Source organism: Nesoenas mayeri (assembly GCF_963082525.1).
Source record: "Nesoenas mayeri genome assembly, chromosome: Z".
Classification (NCBI taxonomy): domain Eukaryota; kingdom Metazoa; phylum Chordata; class Aves; order Columbiformes; family Columbidae; genus Nesoenas; species Nesoenas mayeri.
This window is the reverse complement of record NC_137542.1, coordinates 17,236,690-17,255,283: the sequence shown is the minus strand read 5'-3', so window position 1 is coordinate 17,255,283 and position 18,594 is coordinate 17,236,690. Positions and strand designations below refer to the sequence as shown.

Genomic DNA, 18,594 nt, shown 5'->3' with positions numbered 1-18,594 from the left:
AAGTTGGCTGGTCCGACTGAATGACACAGACTTGACCACAGTAGAAATTATATGCGAGACTGCATACCAAATACATTAGGTAGAAATGTAATCCAGAATTTACAGTTCTTTATCTTGTATTTTCAGAGCTTGTATACAAATGTCTTTCAGCTGTATTTGCTGTGAAAGTATGGCTATTCAGCTGCATCTCTTGTGGCAAACAAGGCTGCTGTTCAGTGTTTTGTATTGTCACTGAAGCCCTAGCTAATTTTAATACCTCTCATCCAGGGTGAGTAGTTTTCTCTCTGTGGCTTTAAGGCTTAATTTTCATTCTGTATTTTTCTTCAGGCACCTGCAATGACAAAGGTAAAGCTGCAAGGGGCTCTGTCCTTGAGACTTTGAGGTGTACCTTGACAGTTTACCAGAACAAGCTGGAAGATACGTCTAATGAGGTAACTCTTGCACTGTTTGGCTCTATATGTATTGCCTTTGGCCTGGAGCAGTATATGCGCTTTGCTTGTAAAGAAAGTCAGAAGAGTGGGAATGTTGAGTTGACAGCTTCACGTATACCCAAAGAAATAATCTCTGTCACTACTCTTTCTCTAAGCTTGCCCTACAGTGAAGTTTCACTTATGTTTGGGGGTACAGGGAGAAGAGATGTTTTCTTTTTTTCTTTTTAATTTAATTTCATTTTGTTTCCTTATTAAGCCTATTGGGATTATTATTTTCCGTACACATTCAGGAAAACAAGCCATTCATATATAGGATTTCAGTTAAAAGATGATGATTTAAGAGCTGGGCAGTATTCCTAAATATGTGACATTTGGGCATCAACAATCATTGGTACTGGTTGTGTGAATGTGCATGCCCATGCACGTTTAAAAAGAGGTATCATTTTCTGAGATGAGTGTGTTTATGATGAAATCTCTTTTGGTGTTATTTTGAGGTCTTTTCAAGTAAAATAGGACTGTGACTGATACTTTAAGGTATCTAAGAGAATAACGTAAATATTTCAATTTTGGAAGTCTTACCCTTGAAAAAAAATGAACTGTTTTTAATGCAGTCTTACTGGCCTTTTATTTTACTGACTGAAAAGTCACAATCCTGCATTTATTTTCTCATTTGTATTGCTAATGTGATTAAAGTAATTCTCTTGGGTGTAAATGTTTTATGAATTTGTGACTTGAAAGGCTGTTAACTGCACTGTTAAATCTTTCTGTAAAAACTTGTAATTAGCTCATCTTTGGATAAAAGTGGTAAATACAGAAAAGCAAGGTGTGATAAGATTGTAAAAGCGCCAGTGCTGTTTTTTCATTTCTAGGTTTTGTCTTGTTTTGACAAATGCATAGCCTAGCTAGTCACTCACAATGTTTGGGTAAAAAAAGGGAAAAAAAAAAAAAAAACCACAGCAGAAAAGCATATCAGCTTTTCTCCTTTTATTGGGAAAAGAATGATCTCCCGCAAAACCTTTGAGTTTGTTCAACGGGCGCAAAAATAAGTGACCATGGAAACAATTATACTTTTGTAAACAGCAAGACTGTTAGGTCTCTCCCAGTGAGATAAGAGAACCAATGTGTATAGTCATTATGAAACTCTTCTGAGACCCAAGTCTGGAAGCTGCAAAGTAACTAGGAACATATTACCCACAGCGAATTGTTATTTGGGAGGAGGAATGTCACGTGGTAGGCAGCACAGTTGAAAAGTCGACTCAGCAGGCTTTGGCTTAGTGATGTGCTTTGTTGTGAAACTGTGCCAGAGACAGCAGTGGGGAGACCAAGGGGGTGGCTGCTAAGAAAGCAAAGAGAGTATTCTGACAGAAAGAAGAATGAACTGTCAAGGAAAATAAATCGCAAGCAGAGCAGGACCAACTGATGACCTGCCACAAGACTTCCCAGTAGGACTGCATGTGACTGACCCTGAAGTTGTCATACGGAGCCAGAGATCACCGAGCACCTTCATGGTGCACAGAAAGGGCAGTGCTCTGTCCTTCTTGATTACCCCCCACCCCCATAGATAACACTGTTTCTGGCTTTTTATATGTTAGGTATGTTTAGTAATAAAACTTTTTAATAATACAATAATGCACAAAGGGACTATGAAGGGCACTGTGCAATAAAACCAGGATGTTTTAATACACAGCAGTAAAGGTTTAGTTTTGAGTAATTATGTAGTGCTTTTTTATAGAGAGATTTTCAACAAGATCCCACATATTGATGGTGTTATTAATATATGCGTACACCTGTATATAAATACGTGAAATATGCTGGTAAACTTGTCGTGTGTCACCTTTAACTCACTCTGCTAAACATTAGTTTAAACAATCTGGTTCATTTGTATGACTTAAAGGTGTGTAAGTGTTTTGTTTTCAACAGATAACAAGCTTTTGACTTTCTGCATAGTGCAGAGGCTATAATATGTTTGAGGAGAGAGAGGTTAGTAAATCAGCAACAAGAGTGGAAATACTCCAGTAGCATTCTGTGATTTACTGCAATTATTTCTAAGGGTTCTGCCAGGTCTCCCGATTTTAGATCAAACAAAAATATAATTTCCAAAGTAATCTGTAAATTTTGTAAATGCAATATTTTACTTCCAAGATGCTTCTTAATGCTCAAGTGCTGGCAGTAACCTGCACTACAGCACATCTCTATTTCATGCTTTCTTTCAGACATTTGTATTGCTAACCTCATCATCAGGTAACCAAAGAGACAGATTATAATGATATGATTTTATCGTTTTTTGAAAGTGGATAGTGAAACTGGTACACGTTATGTTCATGAGCTACCTTTAAGTTGGTTGCTTGTAACACCGTGAACAGTTCAGTAGTCACCATACATCTTGGGAATGTTGCTGGTTTTTACAGGTGTGTGAGTGCTGTTGAGCACTCAGTAAAAAGTAGACACCGCACTTGTAGCTGTACAGTTTCTGCAGATGATGGCCACTGACTTTGAAAACTCGTTCTCTCAAACCACTCCCCAGATTTTCTTACACTTTCAAATGCATTTTAAAGTCTGTGTTTTTGTCAGATATTTTGAGAGTCAATGGCAAAGTTAATAGTGGACTCCGTTTAGGATTCTGCCACTGCTATTTGTCTTAAGTGATTATAAAAGTGTTACTTAGTATTTTTTTATATTAGCACATTATTGAGATTGTATGGAGTTTACGTTTTGTGTATGTGGGGTTTTTTAGATTTATTTAGATAATTCTTCCTTTATATCTGAGTGATTATGTAACCTTTCTGTAAAAGCCTGTTGGTCCTCTGTGTTTTTCACAGCTTGGGAAAATGAAGGCTTTGTGTGAAAAGGTGACAAAAGAACTTGAGATATCCAAAGAGAAAAGGTGTGCTTTAAGTCAAGACCTTAAGGTATGGCTGCATGAACTTAACATGGAATTTGAAAGTTCCGCAAAACGTATCTTTCTGGATTTAAGGTGTCTTTTTTTTTCTTATTAATTTAAGTCTCTGTGTTATTGAAGTCTGTTGAGCAGACTAGTGTCCTTTGCATGCTGCTTTTTTTCTGTCTACCACCTTAGACTACATTACGGATCATTTAAATGCTTGCACTTCTGAAAAATTTGAAATAGATTTACCAATCTGCAAAGTGTTGTTTTATATTGAAACCAGCATCAGTATATTTTTTTTCCTTAACTGTTTTTCTGAAGAAAAGGAGAAGAGAATTTAATTATCTCTGTTCCTATGAAAGCACATTTTGTTATAGCTGTCCTTTGTTGATTTTTTTTTTTTTCTTCTGTCTCTGCTTATCAGGCAAGTTTATAAATGTATGAAGCATCAGGTCATCCTTAACAGTTGTACAGTGTACAGCCCAAAACTTCTTGAAGTAAAATGTACCTGGGAGCTCATAAAACCACTTGAGATGTCTTTTCTTTAGTTTCTGAACAAGAATTTTTTTTGTCTCTGTTTTTGGCTGACACACCACTTCTGTAATGTCCTGTCTGGTTACATCAGTGGCCAAGGGAGTGAGGAAGTCCTGAGGTCATGCTTAAACTTAATCTCCCAACTGGCAGTGTATTATGTTACTGCCAAAATAGAATGTCTCTACTCCCAGTGTTTCTCAGATTTTTTTGCTGGGGATATGCTGCTTTATCGTTTCAGTTTAATCACAGATAATTCTGCAACACTTATTGAATCTTCATATTAATTGATACTTGCACGTGATCTCCTTTCATCTGATCTGAACTTTGTTCACTAATTTATGTTCAGAAGGCTTAAAACTTCTGCCTCTGTTACAGCACCTTTATAAGGCACCTACAAATTTTGCAAACTATTGTGGCAGATACTTGTTGTCTTTGTGCAAAAACTTAAGTTTGCTACACACCAATGGTGCTGGGTTTTAGGCAGTACGCCACTGTCTTCTCTCTTTAAATTTGTGCTAATAATATTGTATATATGAGTGAAAACTAGATCCAGTCTGAAAACCTTTGAGTTAGAAATTTAACATTGCTTTAATCTTGCAGTATTTTCGTTTAGAAGTTTTCATGTCTGATGAATTTGGTAGCATCTTTTCTATCCTACTTCCTATACAAACACCTATGATTTTGTGAAAAATAAACAATGCTTTCAGGTTGACCTTTAGCAGACTTTAGCAGTGCTGGAAATCTAGTGCTTGTAGTAGAGGAAAGCATATGTATCTGTTCGCTCCATCTCAGCCATCTTTTGGCTGAAAAGGGGTAGTGTGTTAAGTTCTTTGTTTACCTTGTGAGATTTGGTACTGGTAACATAACGATTGTATTTATGACCATTTCTGTTTATTAATTTCTTACCATGGTCAAACCTCCAAAGAGAGTCCTCACATTTTTTTATCATGCAGATAAAGAATACAGTGGGTACCAACAGCTGTCTGTGTTGCCCGCAGACTCAGCTGTAACAGATCAGAGGTTGGCTATCACTATTCACTATCTCTGAGTGCTCTCCACTGTGCAGAGGATAACTTACATCCATGCATTCTGCATCTCAGTTGCAGGGGTAGAGGGGATTCTGAAAGCGACTGCATCATGGAGCTTTTAACTCTCAGAGATGCAAACTCAGTTGCCAGCTGTGGAGAAGGACTATTGTCAACTTTGAAATTCTGTTACTGACAAGATATGGTTGGCTGAGCCTGGAGTCTTCTGAACATTTGTGACTGTATAACTATTTGCTTCCTTGCATGCTGAGCACTGGACTAAAGTAACATTTTATAGAGTAAAATTCTTACCAGCCTTTCTGTTCCTTGCCTGTGTTCTACAGGAAACTCAGGATAACCTGGCTGATGCCAATAAAGAGTTAAATCATCTGCACACTAAGTGTGCAGACAGAGGGACTTTAATAGGAACTTTAAAGATGGAACTACAGAATGTACAGCAATGCTGGGAGAGGGAGAAAGCACGTGCCACAGAATCTGAAAATGAAATCCAGAAGCTTACCAGGGCTTACCAGAAGGATATGGAGGTATTACCAGAGACAAGATGACTGTCAAAAAGAGTCTTTATTTAATCTCAGCTTTATACATTTACATATATCAGATGGTTACTCTTAGTCTTAACAGATTTATCCCCAAAATATGATTTTGAGAGATGTATTTTGAAATGTGTATTTAATATCTACATGAACTCAGGACATATTGATTCTCTTTCCTTCTGTATCAGAACTAAGAGCTTAACCCTTCCAGTATTTTGAATTTTTGAACAACTGAGTTTATTTAAAAATCTTTGCCTGATGAACAATTATTTCTTTCAAATTGAAAGTTAACAAAAAAGTTTTACAATTGGAACATACAATAGTGTCATCATCATGTGGTGTTACTTACCGATTCACATACCAATTGATAAATAGTAAATGTGGAACAGAGTTAGTATTGCCTGCTTGTCCTAAAACCTAGAAATTGTTATTTGTGACCTGTTAGCTCACTGGGGTGTGCTGTATATGGGAATTGCTTCCTGAAGTCTTATTTCAGAACTGTTATCTCTCTCTTTATGTTTGTTTACGGATGTTAATTTTGTTGCTTTTCCTCCTCCAATAAAGCAGTTCTATACTAGCAGCAGCAATGATACTCGTTACCATAGTTGTCATGCACATTGAGCTCATTAATTCCACAAATTTGGACACAGATGCCAACTGAGTAAAAAGGAAACATTCTTTCCACTCCTTTTGCAGACTGATATTTAAGTAGTGTCCGCATGAAGCAGCTGGAATTGTTTTACACATCAGAGAATGATTAAGCCTGGCTATATTGTAAAGTCAGCATGTCTACAGCACTGTGGTTGCGTTCAACATGTGTGAACTAATTTTGGGTATTGAGATCCCTTTTTTCACACTGAATGGATAATTACCATCCTTCGTTTATCACAGCTCAAGCAAAAATGTAATTGTGGTGGCACACTGGATTTTCCTTGAGATATTAGGGGATCTGCTATAAACAAACTAAACTAAACTGCATTTTTTTTTGTTGCCTAAAATACCATGAAACAATTGTGAGAAAATGCGTGTTAGTATAATGGAAAGGGCTCAGAAAAACCATAGTTCCCCATCTCGATCATGCACAATTTCTTAATGTAAAGGCTCTTCCAAGGGCCCTAGGAAACAATGGGAATCTTTAGGGTGATTTACCAACTTTGAATAAAAGCTGTTTCTTGTGGCTTTTGAGGTACAGCTTTCTATTGTTGTCTTAACTGAAGTTACTAAGTTGCATATATATACTAAAATGACAAAGGCTGGAGTTTCTGCTGCACGCTATTGTTGCTGAACTTCATAACTTGCATCTATTTATTGTACTACTAACTAAAGTGAGTACAAATGAATGAAGCATGGCTTATGGAAATTAACTGATGAAACTATAATCCTATATTGTCTAGCTCTTTAGTCATACGTAATCCACACAAAAGCCGTTTCTCAAAGACTTTAGAGTCATAGCTGTATAAACAGTGTGTTGTGCTGCCAAGCCAGTCAGACAGTTTTCTGCATGCTATGCAGATATTTGAAGTGGGTAAAATTTGAATGTTCCTTAAAGTGTTAACATGAATGATCAAATTGTATCTAATAACAGAAATTTTTATCTGTATGAGGTTGTGGTTGTGACCACTGCAGGATTAGTCTTTATTTATTTATATACTATGTCAAATTAGACAAATTTTGTAAAAACTGTTTTCTTACTCTGGCTTTAATATGTATGATTGCAAATATTAATGGTATCATTTTTGAAAATGTTTGAGAAGGAGCTTTGTGGGGTTTTTTTCGGCTCACATTGCTACAAAAATGATGCATCTCTTTGGATTCTAGGACTGTTCAGATACAACAGTTTTGTTTTGTTTTGTTTTTGTCTCAGGAGAAGCTAACCTTCCTCCATAGCTTATACCAGCGTTTGGTAGCAGGCTGTGTGCTTATAAAACAACCAGAAGGCATCCTAGATAGATTCTCGTGGTCTGAGCTTTGTGCAGTCTTGCAGGAGAATGTTGATGCCCTGATCTTAGACCTCAACAGGGCTAATGAGAAGGTAAGTGTCCTTAGGCACCAGCTACCTCTATTAAATTCAGTGACATTTGTCCACATCACAGTATCATTAAAAAGGACTGACATTCATCTTATTTCAAAAAGAATTTGGACGTTAATAATTCAATACCATTAATTATGGCTTGTCTACAACTCAGTTTGATGCCATTGCTGTGGGCATGTAAATGTGACTGAAGTCTGTATGAAGTCTCTAAGCTCCACTTTCTGTGCAGGACATGCTAATAGTACTAGCCAATATTAGCCACAGGGACCTAATTAAAAGAAAATAAATTAATCTTACTGATGAAGCAATTCAAAGAACTTAGTCATTTACACTAATAAAGCAAGTCTTTATTTTAGCGTAAAACAGAAACAAAATGCACTTACTCCAGAACATCATCTTTAAATTATATGTTTATGATTCAGAGGTACTATCTGAAAAAAATCCAGTGTGTTTTTTTGGTTTAATTGTAACTTTTGGATTATGAAATCTATATTCAGAGATGCAACAGAAAATAATTATTTTTATAAAACATGTCAATATTTGTTTAAGGGAGAAGCTGTACTTTTCTGAATTATTTTAGTGTGAGTAAGCTGACATAACCTTTCTCCCCAGAACTCTCTGCATTTTTAGGAGAGGAAAGACCCCTTTAAAATAACTTAAACTTGCTCCACAGACTAACATATGCCACTCTTTAGGATTTCAATTAATGTTCTGCCTCCATTGATCAGGGCAGTCCTGCAGTCTAGGAGAGTGACTCCAGATCTTGGCATCCCTGACATTTTGTTCCTGTTTCAGAAGGGAAAAGCTCTTGGATATTTTTCAGCTGCTGGAATTGTGACTGCTCTTCTGGCTTGAGTAAGAGATGGGGTTGGTTACAGTGAATTGTTTTCACCCTGCCCATCGTTTAATAAATACCCCAGCAGTCAATGGAAATTACTAAAGAGGGTTCATATAAAATAAATTCTGGATTTTGGAGATTTGGTGTACATTTCTGCTTTCCTTTTGAAGTAAAGGAGGAAAGGGAGTGGAAGTGAGTGAGCATTGTTGGCAGTTTGGAGGAGTTGTGTCATTTTGTTTCTTGCTTTTTAATTTAGTATGGTTATTGAGATTGATTGTGAGGTCTCTAGGGCTCTTTTCATGTACTTACCAGCTTTTCCGGGATTTGGGGCAGCGTTGTTACCTGTGTTGTACCTGCTTTCTGAGGATAAAATTTTTCTGCAGTTTTGTATGATCTGTTTGGAAGGTATCTTGCTAGTATTCTCTAGTAACAAAGGGCACGCATGTGTATTTAGAGGTCATTGTTAGCTTGATTCATTACTCCATTTAGTTTGCTTGGGAACTGCAAAGTTAAACCACGGAGTGAATCCCTTCATGCTTGTTGAAAACACATCACAAACTAATGAACTACTTGTGAGAAAAACATTATGTATGCTAAAATTTCCTGAAATTATTGTAATACTTCATAATATACGGAATGTCTTGGCTTTCCAATAAAACAAAAAACAAAATTAAGGACTGTTTTTTCATTATTGCTTGCAATCCTTGCAAACTGCTGAAGGACTACTTTTATACTCAGATTACTGACTTAGCAGCACAAGATTTAATGCACTTGTTTAAAAAAAAAAAAGAGAAGCGTTCAGTTCAGGTTTCCAACAAAGAAGGCAACAGATATCTGCAAGGTGTGGTATAAGCATGGCAAAACTGAAACCAAGAAAAAGAAATTATTCCAAAATATGTCTTGGTTTTGTTGCAAGATTCAAGTAAGTAATCTGTTGTGAAAGGCTTTTACTTAGTTTTAATAAATATGCTGAAGAAATTACTATTTTGATTTTATTTTGGAATATCTTGTTGCATAAACTACAGTTAAAGTAAAAAGGTGATTTGAGAGGTAAAACATTTTTTTAAATGCTTGTCATACAGATATCTCACCTAGAATGTGTTTGCAAGAACAAATCCGATACTATGAAGGAGCTTCAGCAGAGCCAAGAAGATGCTTTTAGCAAAATGGCTGAACAGATGAAAGCACAGGAAAGCTGTTGGCAGAAACAAAAAAAGGATCTGGAACAGCAGTACTCAGGTCTCCTTGGGGAAGTTCATGCAAGGGCACAGGTATGGTGCTGTGAAGTTCTGATTTTTTTTTCTTTCCTTCTTGTAAATATTTAATGGATTATTGCAGTAGTTTAAGCTCCTAACCAATTTAAGGTTGTTTGGGAATTTTCATGTATCTTTAAAATAAAAACCCCAACACTGTGCTAGCATTGACTTAATTTATAATAAGAAATAAATGACTTCATTAAAACATTCCAGAAATTAATTGCTTAATTAGGTCTAGCAGTTTGTAGTGATTTTTTTTTTTTTAAGAATGTTAAAGCTGTAAGATTGAAATTGTTTATTTTAAGAATTACGTAGGGCAGCGGTTACTTTTGCAGTATCATGCTTTGCAAAGACTCTGTAGAGTAACGGTAATGTTATGTCATCTGGGGATAAATTTAAGTATATACTTTGTGACCCTAAGAACCAATTAGCGGTTACAGTGCCAGATTTCAACAGGATTAAAGGACTTTATTATACAGGTACTACAGTGAGCAGTGCTTTAAAAGTGTAAAACTGTCGTCACTGATTGTTAGAAAAGTTACTTGCAATCTAAAAGTTTCACTGTTACTCTGCAACCACATTGCATTGTCTTTCAGGTCACATTCTTTTACACGTGTTTTGGTTTAAAGTGTAGTGAAATATAGGAAATAACATGTGCCTTGTTATTTGTGACTGCCATCAGAAACTTACTGTGTCAGAAGAATGCTGTATTTGACTCAGGTGTTGGGCTTGGAAGTCTTTGCACTCCAAAAAAAATGTATTTATGAAGTATTCTTTAGACAGAGCAATTTATGGTGATTTCCTGAGAATAAGCTAAAATCTTGTATATAAGTTTTTCTTTGTATTTACATTTCACATTGGATATTGGCAATGCTAGGGATATCCCTATGAGTGCTGTAAGTGTAATCCAGACCGAGTTTGCCCAACATCCTATGTCTTCATTTTTATGAAATAGTTGCCAACAAAAAGAATGATGAAATGAGGAATTATAATTTTAAAAGTGACTTTTCCTTCCTAAAGAAGAAGTGGAGTTATGCAGTTTTGGTTTCTAACTCCCATGGATGCTACACAGAAAGTCCAAGTCATGTCTTTCAGAGCTCTGGCCTGTTGGGGAGAACCGGTGCTGTGAGCCGCTGTGCCGCTCTTTGGGATGGGCTGAACCTGCCAGTCTTCTCAGCTGACTTGTGAAGACCCCAAGCAGAGCATGTACTGAAAACATGGCGCTCTCCTTTGTGGGGCGTGCATTAGGCACATCTTCTGGAAAACACTTCATCTGTCAGCTTGCTGTAGAGGACTACTGGATGTATGAAAGGGAAATGCTTTCCCTTGGAAACATCTGAGCATGTTTTCTAACACAGGTTATGTAGTGTTGGAGTACAAGGCAGCTCAGTGTCTGTATGCACTTAAATGATTCAACAAAATTTTGCCTCCTCTTTTTTTCCTTCACATGTTCTAGTTTGCCTTCTTACCATTCAGTGTCCATTTGGGAAGCAGTCAGTCTAATTTCTTCTGGATTTCTAATCTGTGACTGACTTTGGACCTGGAAATACCAGTTTAAGCCTTTCCCTTTCTGAGATCCATATATTCCATGGATGCCTGCTGTTAGGGCTGTCCCAATCCTGAATGGTTGTTTTTTGTAAGACTCGACTGTCTTTTACATTTTGCATTTCAAGCCTCTTAACCGTATTTGTCTGCAAGATCACTGCTCTGTTGGATCAGAGATACGCAGACAGACTAATGTTGTAGCTTTATTTCCATAGGAAGCAAGGGAAAATGTGCCACAAGTTATGGAATGTCTTCAAAGGGTCTTCTACATATTACTGTGTGCCAGTGTTTACATAAAGATACACAATGCAATAGTAAATTTAATTATTTTAACAGGCTTTATTCTTTAAATTTTATAGGAAACATATAATCAGTGGAAATTGATGGAAATGGAATGTGATTTGCCAGCATTCTCGATTTTGTTGAATAACTGTTGGTCTCATTACGCTTTGCAGTTATTCTAGCACTACAACAAAACTCTAGGCGTTTGATAATTACAAGCAGTTTAATGAACTAATCCCTTGTAGGTGTTAGTTCCTCGCCAGAAAGGGAAGTTGAGTGGTTTTTGCTGTCCTGCACCAAGCTCAAGATACATCATAAGATGCATCCTTTTGTTTGTAACTTTGTCTTTGATCAGTGCTCCATGCCTTCTAGACATTTTCTCTTCAGAAGTCCTGGGTGTAGACTTCTTTAATATTTCCAGTTGTTGGTACATGTGCGAAGGCAAACTGAAGACGGTCAATTCAGACTCTCAGGAGTTAAATGAGAGCTCTAACTGCACAGCAATATGAGCAATGTATCTTGTAAATTATTGGTTTGGGTTTTTTTAGAACTGCAGTAGAGAGTTAAGGCTTTTCAGAACAATCTTCTTATTATTAAAGTGTAACATTGCAAAAATTCGGAGGTGTTAGTAGCAATGACATCTGCCACCACTTCTGTCCCCAACCAGTACTGTTAACATTTTCCAAGCCAAGATCTATGGATGTTAGTAGGCGCTACTTCACAGCTGTTGCTGTAGGTCAGATGGATGGTGTAATCAGAAAGCAGTTTCACTGTTTTTCTGTAGGGCAGAAATTCCCAGAGTGGCGTTATCACAGATCAGCAATAAACAAGGCACTCTATAGATACTGCTCTTCTTTGTCTGTGGTCTCCATGTTTCAAGAGTCAATGGAGCTTAACATGCATATCCTCTCTCCTTGCCTTTTGTAGCAGGAGTGCAGTTCTCTTGGTTTGATCGTGTGCCATTTTGAAAATGTTACCATGTCTGTTCCTTAGCCTCACACAAGTTATTTATTCAGACTGTGCACAGTCTCATAGGAAATGTCCTCTGAATTTTAACTATCAGTTGTTGTTTGTTTATTATGTAGACATTTATTAATCTGTCCCCATTCTTTGTGGCAGCCACTTAAAATAGAAGGGTTTTGTTCTGGTATGCAAAAACATGTTGTAAGAGAAAAATCCTGTAACTACTTGGAAAATGTTAATTTCAACAGTAAAATAAAAGGTTTACTAAATAGGAGAGGAAAAAAGTCCACTAGGGAGGAAAGACTGTCCTTTATTGCTTTTTGTTTGTTTGCTTGGAAGCTTTGCTTTTACAGCAAGGCTGTAGAAAGGGAAAAGAAATGGAGGATGGTGGTATTGATGTAGTTTATTTATATGTATATATTTAGAAAATAAAATAGCTGAAATACAGGAAAACCTTTTGAAGTCATACTGTCATATTTCTAGTTTCCAGTTCTGTTTTCATGCTGGAACTAGTAAGAAGAGGGATAAAATAGTGTTGCTAGTAGCACCTCATTTTTTATTAAGGATTCTTGGAATCCACCAAGCTCTGTAACCAGCAAGGTGTCCCTCAAACCTCAAACAATGAAGGAAGCCAGCTTACCAGCGTTTAGGAAGATAATTCTATATTCCTTTTAAAAACTCTTCTTTTAGGCTGTGAAGGAAACACTGGAAACAGTGTGGAGTAAGACAAAAACAATTATTAGCCAATTAAACCCACAAAGGTATATTTTCTTACAAAACTTTCCCATTTCTGTAGTCAGAGATTGTCTTGTTTGCTTTTGCATATTACCATATGACTGTAAGCATAAAAACACTAAGCTTGCTTAAAAAACAAGCTTTAATTAGCCAGAGCACTGAATGTTAGTATTGCTGCCCAACAGCCCTGTAGGGATCACACTTTGTTTACTCAGATGCTGGCCTTTCACCTGCAATGGCCAGAAACCATAAGTTGTTTTCTAAATTCAGCTTACCTTTTCAGTTCCTTGCAGTCATGCTCTCAGGAATTTTTCTATAAAAATCAAACACTGTAAATAATGCAGTACCACTGGAAGTATTGTACAGGATAATACTTAATTTTAGAGTGGTAAAGTGACATACGAGGCCGATAAACTGTATTTTGTAATTAAAGCTTTTAGGTACTTTGGTTTTGTATCGCTGGAAGTACTTTTAATAATACTACTAATTCCTCCTCTTCCAAAAACATAAAATATTTGTCAAAGACATTCTGAACTGACGGGGGTACGTATCTCTAGAAGCGTGGAGTCCCCATTCTAAGGATAGCTATGTGTTTTTCCCCCCACGTTGTGCTTTCAGGATGGAGGAGGGAGAAGAGACTTAGAGTGCCCCCGTCACCACTTCTTTGGGATGTGTTCTATTTAGTAGAACTCCACATTCCCCAAGTGGAATGTGGCTGCATGACACCATTTTACTTTTCTTTTGGCCACTGCTAACAGGAATAACCTCACCCTAATTTTAACAAAATTGGTTATAGCTCTAAGAAAGGTAGCTGAAGCTTAGTGTAATCCTCTCTTTTCTTTGTCACACAGACTTGTCAATCCATTCATGCTTACCTTTTTGTGTCCATGTATTGTAACTGAAGCGTAAGCATTTTACTTAAGCTTGTAGGTAGGTTCTTTGTGAACAGTGCCTAAAACTTACTGTCTCTTTATACCACTGTATCCTGTTTAAATGTAGCCTCAAGTGGCTATTTCAATCACAGAGGACTCTCGCATATCAAGAAGCCAGTCTAAGTCTCTGAGGTGCCAGCATAGTGTCTTGATTGCTGTGCAAGAACTGCATGTCATCAAAAGCAACCAGTCCACATGGTCTAACCTCAGTCTTGGCTTGTTAGTGTCTTCATTTTGCTACACTGGTTTACTGTTTTAAATCTCTCTTTCTTTATTTCAAGGCATATAGAGAAAAGGAAAAAATCTTCTACAGGTCGAAAAATTCTGTAATGGCACTAGTCAAAACAAAAATATCTGTATAACGCTGTTCTTTTGAAAACTCAGTTCTGTATGAGACCTAATTAATCTGTGAATATATATGTAGGGGGTTGATTACAAAGCAATTAAGAGATCACCTTTATTTCCCCTTTCCCAGCTGCTGCCAATCTGTCTAGGTTATCTTCCAGAGTTTTCCATCTTTTTCTCCTCTCTCTTACAATAACTTTCCTTTCTGCTTTGAAGAGCAACATTATTTCTGAAATTAGAGCATGTCATTGCTTATTGTTAGGCCAGTTCATAAAGCTGTGTTGTGGACAACCAGGTCCTTCTGTGGGCTATTGCAGTACTAGTGGATTATTGTCAGAGATCTGGAGTCCATTTATAGTTAGAAGATTGTGCAAACTTTCCTTTTACTATTGATTTGTTTTCATATGTCTGATTCTGTAACCGTTCTCTAGGATACTTTGACAATCATTACTAATAACTTTGGTCCTTTAATATGTTGTTTGAATGTGAAAAACTAATTAGTTTTCTTTTAGGTTTTGCCTAGACAAAAATTATTTTCTTGCTTTAAAAAGTATATTCTAGGTAACATTTCTTCTGGTTTTGTTTAGTTTTTGGTGTTTTTTTTTTCTCGTTATCCCAGGAATACCAGGAAACAGCAGAGAAAAGCAAGGAAAAAATTTATGTCCTTGAAAAAAGACAGGATATATTGGTCCTTGAAAATGTTTCTGTGAAAAATATGTTAACCCAGGTTCAGAAGGAGCATTCATCTCTCCTGGCAGCCTGTGCATTGTTGGCAGGTGCCCTGTATCCCCTCTATGGCCGATCATGTGCTATGTCCTCCCAAAGAGACCTTCTCCAGGATCAGGTCAACATTTATGAATTAGTGAACCAGGAGATTAGGACCCTAGCTCATGCTCTCTCTGATGCAGAGGAAAACGATCAACATGAAGCAAAACTGAAGGAAAGAAAATTCAAAGGCCTGATTCGTGTATTCCGAAGAGGTGTGATTGCAGTTTTGGCAGCTAACAGACTTAAAGTTTTAGCCCAGTCTTCTACTTCCCTCTTCTCCTGGGTAAATAGCTTCAAAGAAGGCATTGGAATTCTAGTTTGTATAGGAGACTCCAAAGGCAAGCGCAATCTGCCAAGTAAGCTAATTGTTTTCTTCTTTGATAAGTGTTATGTCAAATTATATGGTTAGTGAATAACAAATAGTTATGTTGTTATTAATAGAATGTAGAGACAAATTTAGTGACATTTTGACAAATGTAATTTTGAGATTTGTAATTTCTGAATTTCTTGACGAATGTTATTTCCCCTAAAAGGGAATGCTTAGTTTGTTAAGCATTGAGAGAAAAGTTACAGCTACATACGTGAACTCACACTGTTTGATATGCTTGACATTTGTGTTACGGATTTCAGATGTAAGTCCTACTGCCTCTTCTCTGTGATTAATATCTTGTAATGCTCCTAAATGGTTGACTATCAACTTATTTTTGGAGAATATATATTATTTTATTAATTATTTTGAATATTTATTTCTTACTAACAATGCAAAAAGTTGCTTTCTAATTTAGGTGAAACATTAGTATAGGATTATTACATTTTTCTTTAGAGACTACATAGTCTTCCTGTCTCTTTTTGTTACCAGACGAGTTTCCCAAACTAGAAGATCTACTTTACTGGTTTAGTAGTTGTGGAAGCATATTTAATACAGTCTAAATTGTCCTGAAAAAATAATTAGTTTGTGGCTTATAGACTTAATTTTGGCCAGTTCCTGAAAGAGCTGGAGATAGTAGTGTGCCTATCTAAGTTATTCAGTTTTATTGCTAGCTGCAATTCTGTTTCACAGGTCGCGAAGAGGAACAAATTCACTATGTTGAAGCACTCAGCTGGTTTACTAGTTCTAACCTCCTTGCTGCAATAATCAGTTCTGTCACTGAATTACAGGATGTTGTTAACAAAACAGGTAATTTGAAGTATATTCTTGTAGTAGAAGATTAAAAAAAAATAGTCAGGTTGGTTACATCATTTCCATTTTTAGGATTTTACCTCCTCTGTTCTAGATCAAATATCTGGAGAGCTGCATTGTTGGAACAGATTTATTTAATCGATGATATGATGCTTTATCATTTCAGCATATGGAGTCGTGGAAACAGAAGGCTGGAAGAGTGCTTCTAGAAAGCATATAAGCAGTTTTGCCTGCTTTTTTGCGAGTCAGAAAAAAATCTACACCATGCCAATAGATATTTGGCTAACCTGTTCTCAAAAACTTCCAATTAAGTAATATTTACAAGCTTCTTAGATGTCTTGTTCCACTGTTCCAATATTCAAAAAGTATTTTACTGAAGCTCAACCCATTTTTTTTCCACAGAGAAAATCTATGTAATTTCTGTCTGTTTGATCTGTGTATTTCTCAAGTGCAGGCCCTAAATCTGGCAAATGTTCAACCAAGGACATTACTGGTGCTGACTGAAAGGCGATAATTCCCTACTGTGTTTTGTATTATATGAATCTAGAATTTCCAAACTCATGGCATCTGGAAAACAATTGAATTTGATGGCTACTATTTTCATCTGGTTTACACGCTCTCTTGTGTTTTTTGAGAGAGAAATAAAGTGCTCTCCATTTACACAATGTGTAGCAGTCCTTATTTTATGTCTTCACTGTGTTTCTCTCTACGTATTGCCTAAGTAGATTTATGTCTAGATTCTCTAATTTTCTCAGTCTCTCCTCATACAGAATTCGGCTATGCCTATGGAAAATTTTAGTGCAAATCTCTGGAAATAACACCTCTTGACTCCCAGCTGTTAACTGTCTTCATTAATTTCTTTGCAGTGAGGGCTGACAAAAGATCTCACTTGGTTCCTCTGCATTGCTGTCATCCTTAGTTCTTTGGTATTTGGTAATTTAAAAGTCCTAACAATTTTGTCACAGAATAAAGGATATGAAAGGAAGGATAATTTGTATGAATAAAGGGAAACAGCAAGACAGAGAGAGGTGATACAGTTCCTAGAAGCCTGAGCAGTAGACTGGTACCAGAAGTCAGCTATTGAATGAGAAGTGTTTTGATTCACTTTCAGGTGCTCTCTTCTTTGATCATCCTGTTTTCAGTAACTTAAATTTACATCCTGACAAAACAAAATTTGAACTGTGTTTCAGAATATTTACAAGGTTTATACAGCAAGTTTTCCTTTGTATAGAGTGTTGAGTAAGAACAGCAAATTGAAGAGGAATCAAGAGGAACTTTACAGCAGCATCAATGTGCAAAACTGACTAGATAGAATACCCTAAACCTCACAATCTTTTGCTAGCACTGAAGTAAATGAGAGTTCTGATGGACTCTATTTACTTGAGATCTCTGCACTCAACACAGTTTTTATTTTAAGAATTAGGAAAAGCTACGCTGAGAATGTTATGGCCACAGACAGTTTGGTGATTCTTTCATAGCTTATCTCTATTTTAAGTCATTTTCTCAGAACCTCAATGTCTGACTGCTTGTGTATTAGTTGAAATTCTGTTGCTCATGAGATCAAAAGTCTCCCAAGAACCTTTGGTTCAAAAAACAATAATAAATAATTGAAAGTTGGATATGAAATTTCCAGAAGTATTGAAGTGATAGGGCCCTGAAAGAATATATTGGAAAGAAAGCTTGAATACTTAGGAAATTATTTTATGTTCTGTAAGTCATATTTAAAATAGGATTTAAACCTTCAAGCTAACTTAAATGATTTTGATTTTTTTTAAGGTAAATAGGCAATCTGAGAGGCATTTTCTCTCTTCAGATCTCGAAATAATGGTAGTGCCAGATCAGAGTACACATCACAGGAAAAAGTAGGCACCAGAAGGTGCTATGTTGATCTGCAATATGGAAAGGTTTGTTTGTCTTAAAAATTGTCTAGGTTCTGAGAAACCGTTTGAGGCAACTGAAAGAAACTAAACCCAGAGCACATAGATAGCACTGGACCTTTTGGGCATGTGCACTCTGGTGATTTGAGGCACGTTTCTTGAGACTTTAAATGAAAGCACTTTTAGTTTGACGTTCATGGTAATTTCCCTTCACACTCTTCATTAGTTTGTTTCTCATTCCAGCATGTCTTGGAATGATCTCTTAACTTCAGTCTGAATACGAGTTCACTGAAGTTTTGCGGTTTTTTATTTTGATTTTGTGTCAGTTTTTGTACAGTTAGTTTTGTAGGTTTGTTTGAACAGAATTTGTAGTGCAATAAACAAGAGAAAGTAAAGGTCAAGATTTTTTAATG

At 36.5% G+C, this 18,594-nt stretch overlaps 1 protein-coding gene across 1 annotated transcript in view; it reads left to right on the top strand.

Annotated features, from left to right (window-relative positions):
- The window catches only part of CCDC171 (coiled-coil domain containing 171), a 135,567-nt gene that overhangs the window by 54,479 nt on the left and 62,494 nt on the right, over nt 1–18,594 (top strand). The window contains exons 11-16 of the mRNA XM_080362213.1: nt 328–431; nt 3,251–3,340; nt 7,293–7,460; nt 9,381–9,569; nt 14,976–15,480; nt 16,185–16,301. Of these exons, the coding sequence (XP_080218339.1) occupies nt 328–431; nt 3,251–3,340; nt 7,293–7,460; nt 9,381–9,569; nt 14,976–15,480; nt 16,185–16,301 (1,173 nt within the window). The remainder of the gene's footprint in view (nt 1–327; nt 432–3,250; nt 3,341–7,292; nt 7,461–9,380; nt 9,570–14,975; nt 15,481–16,184; nt 16,302–18,594) is intronic.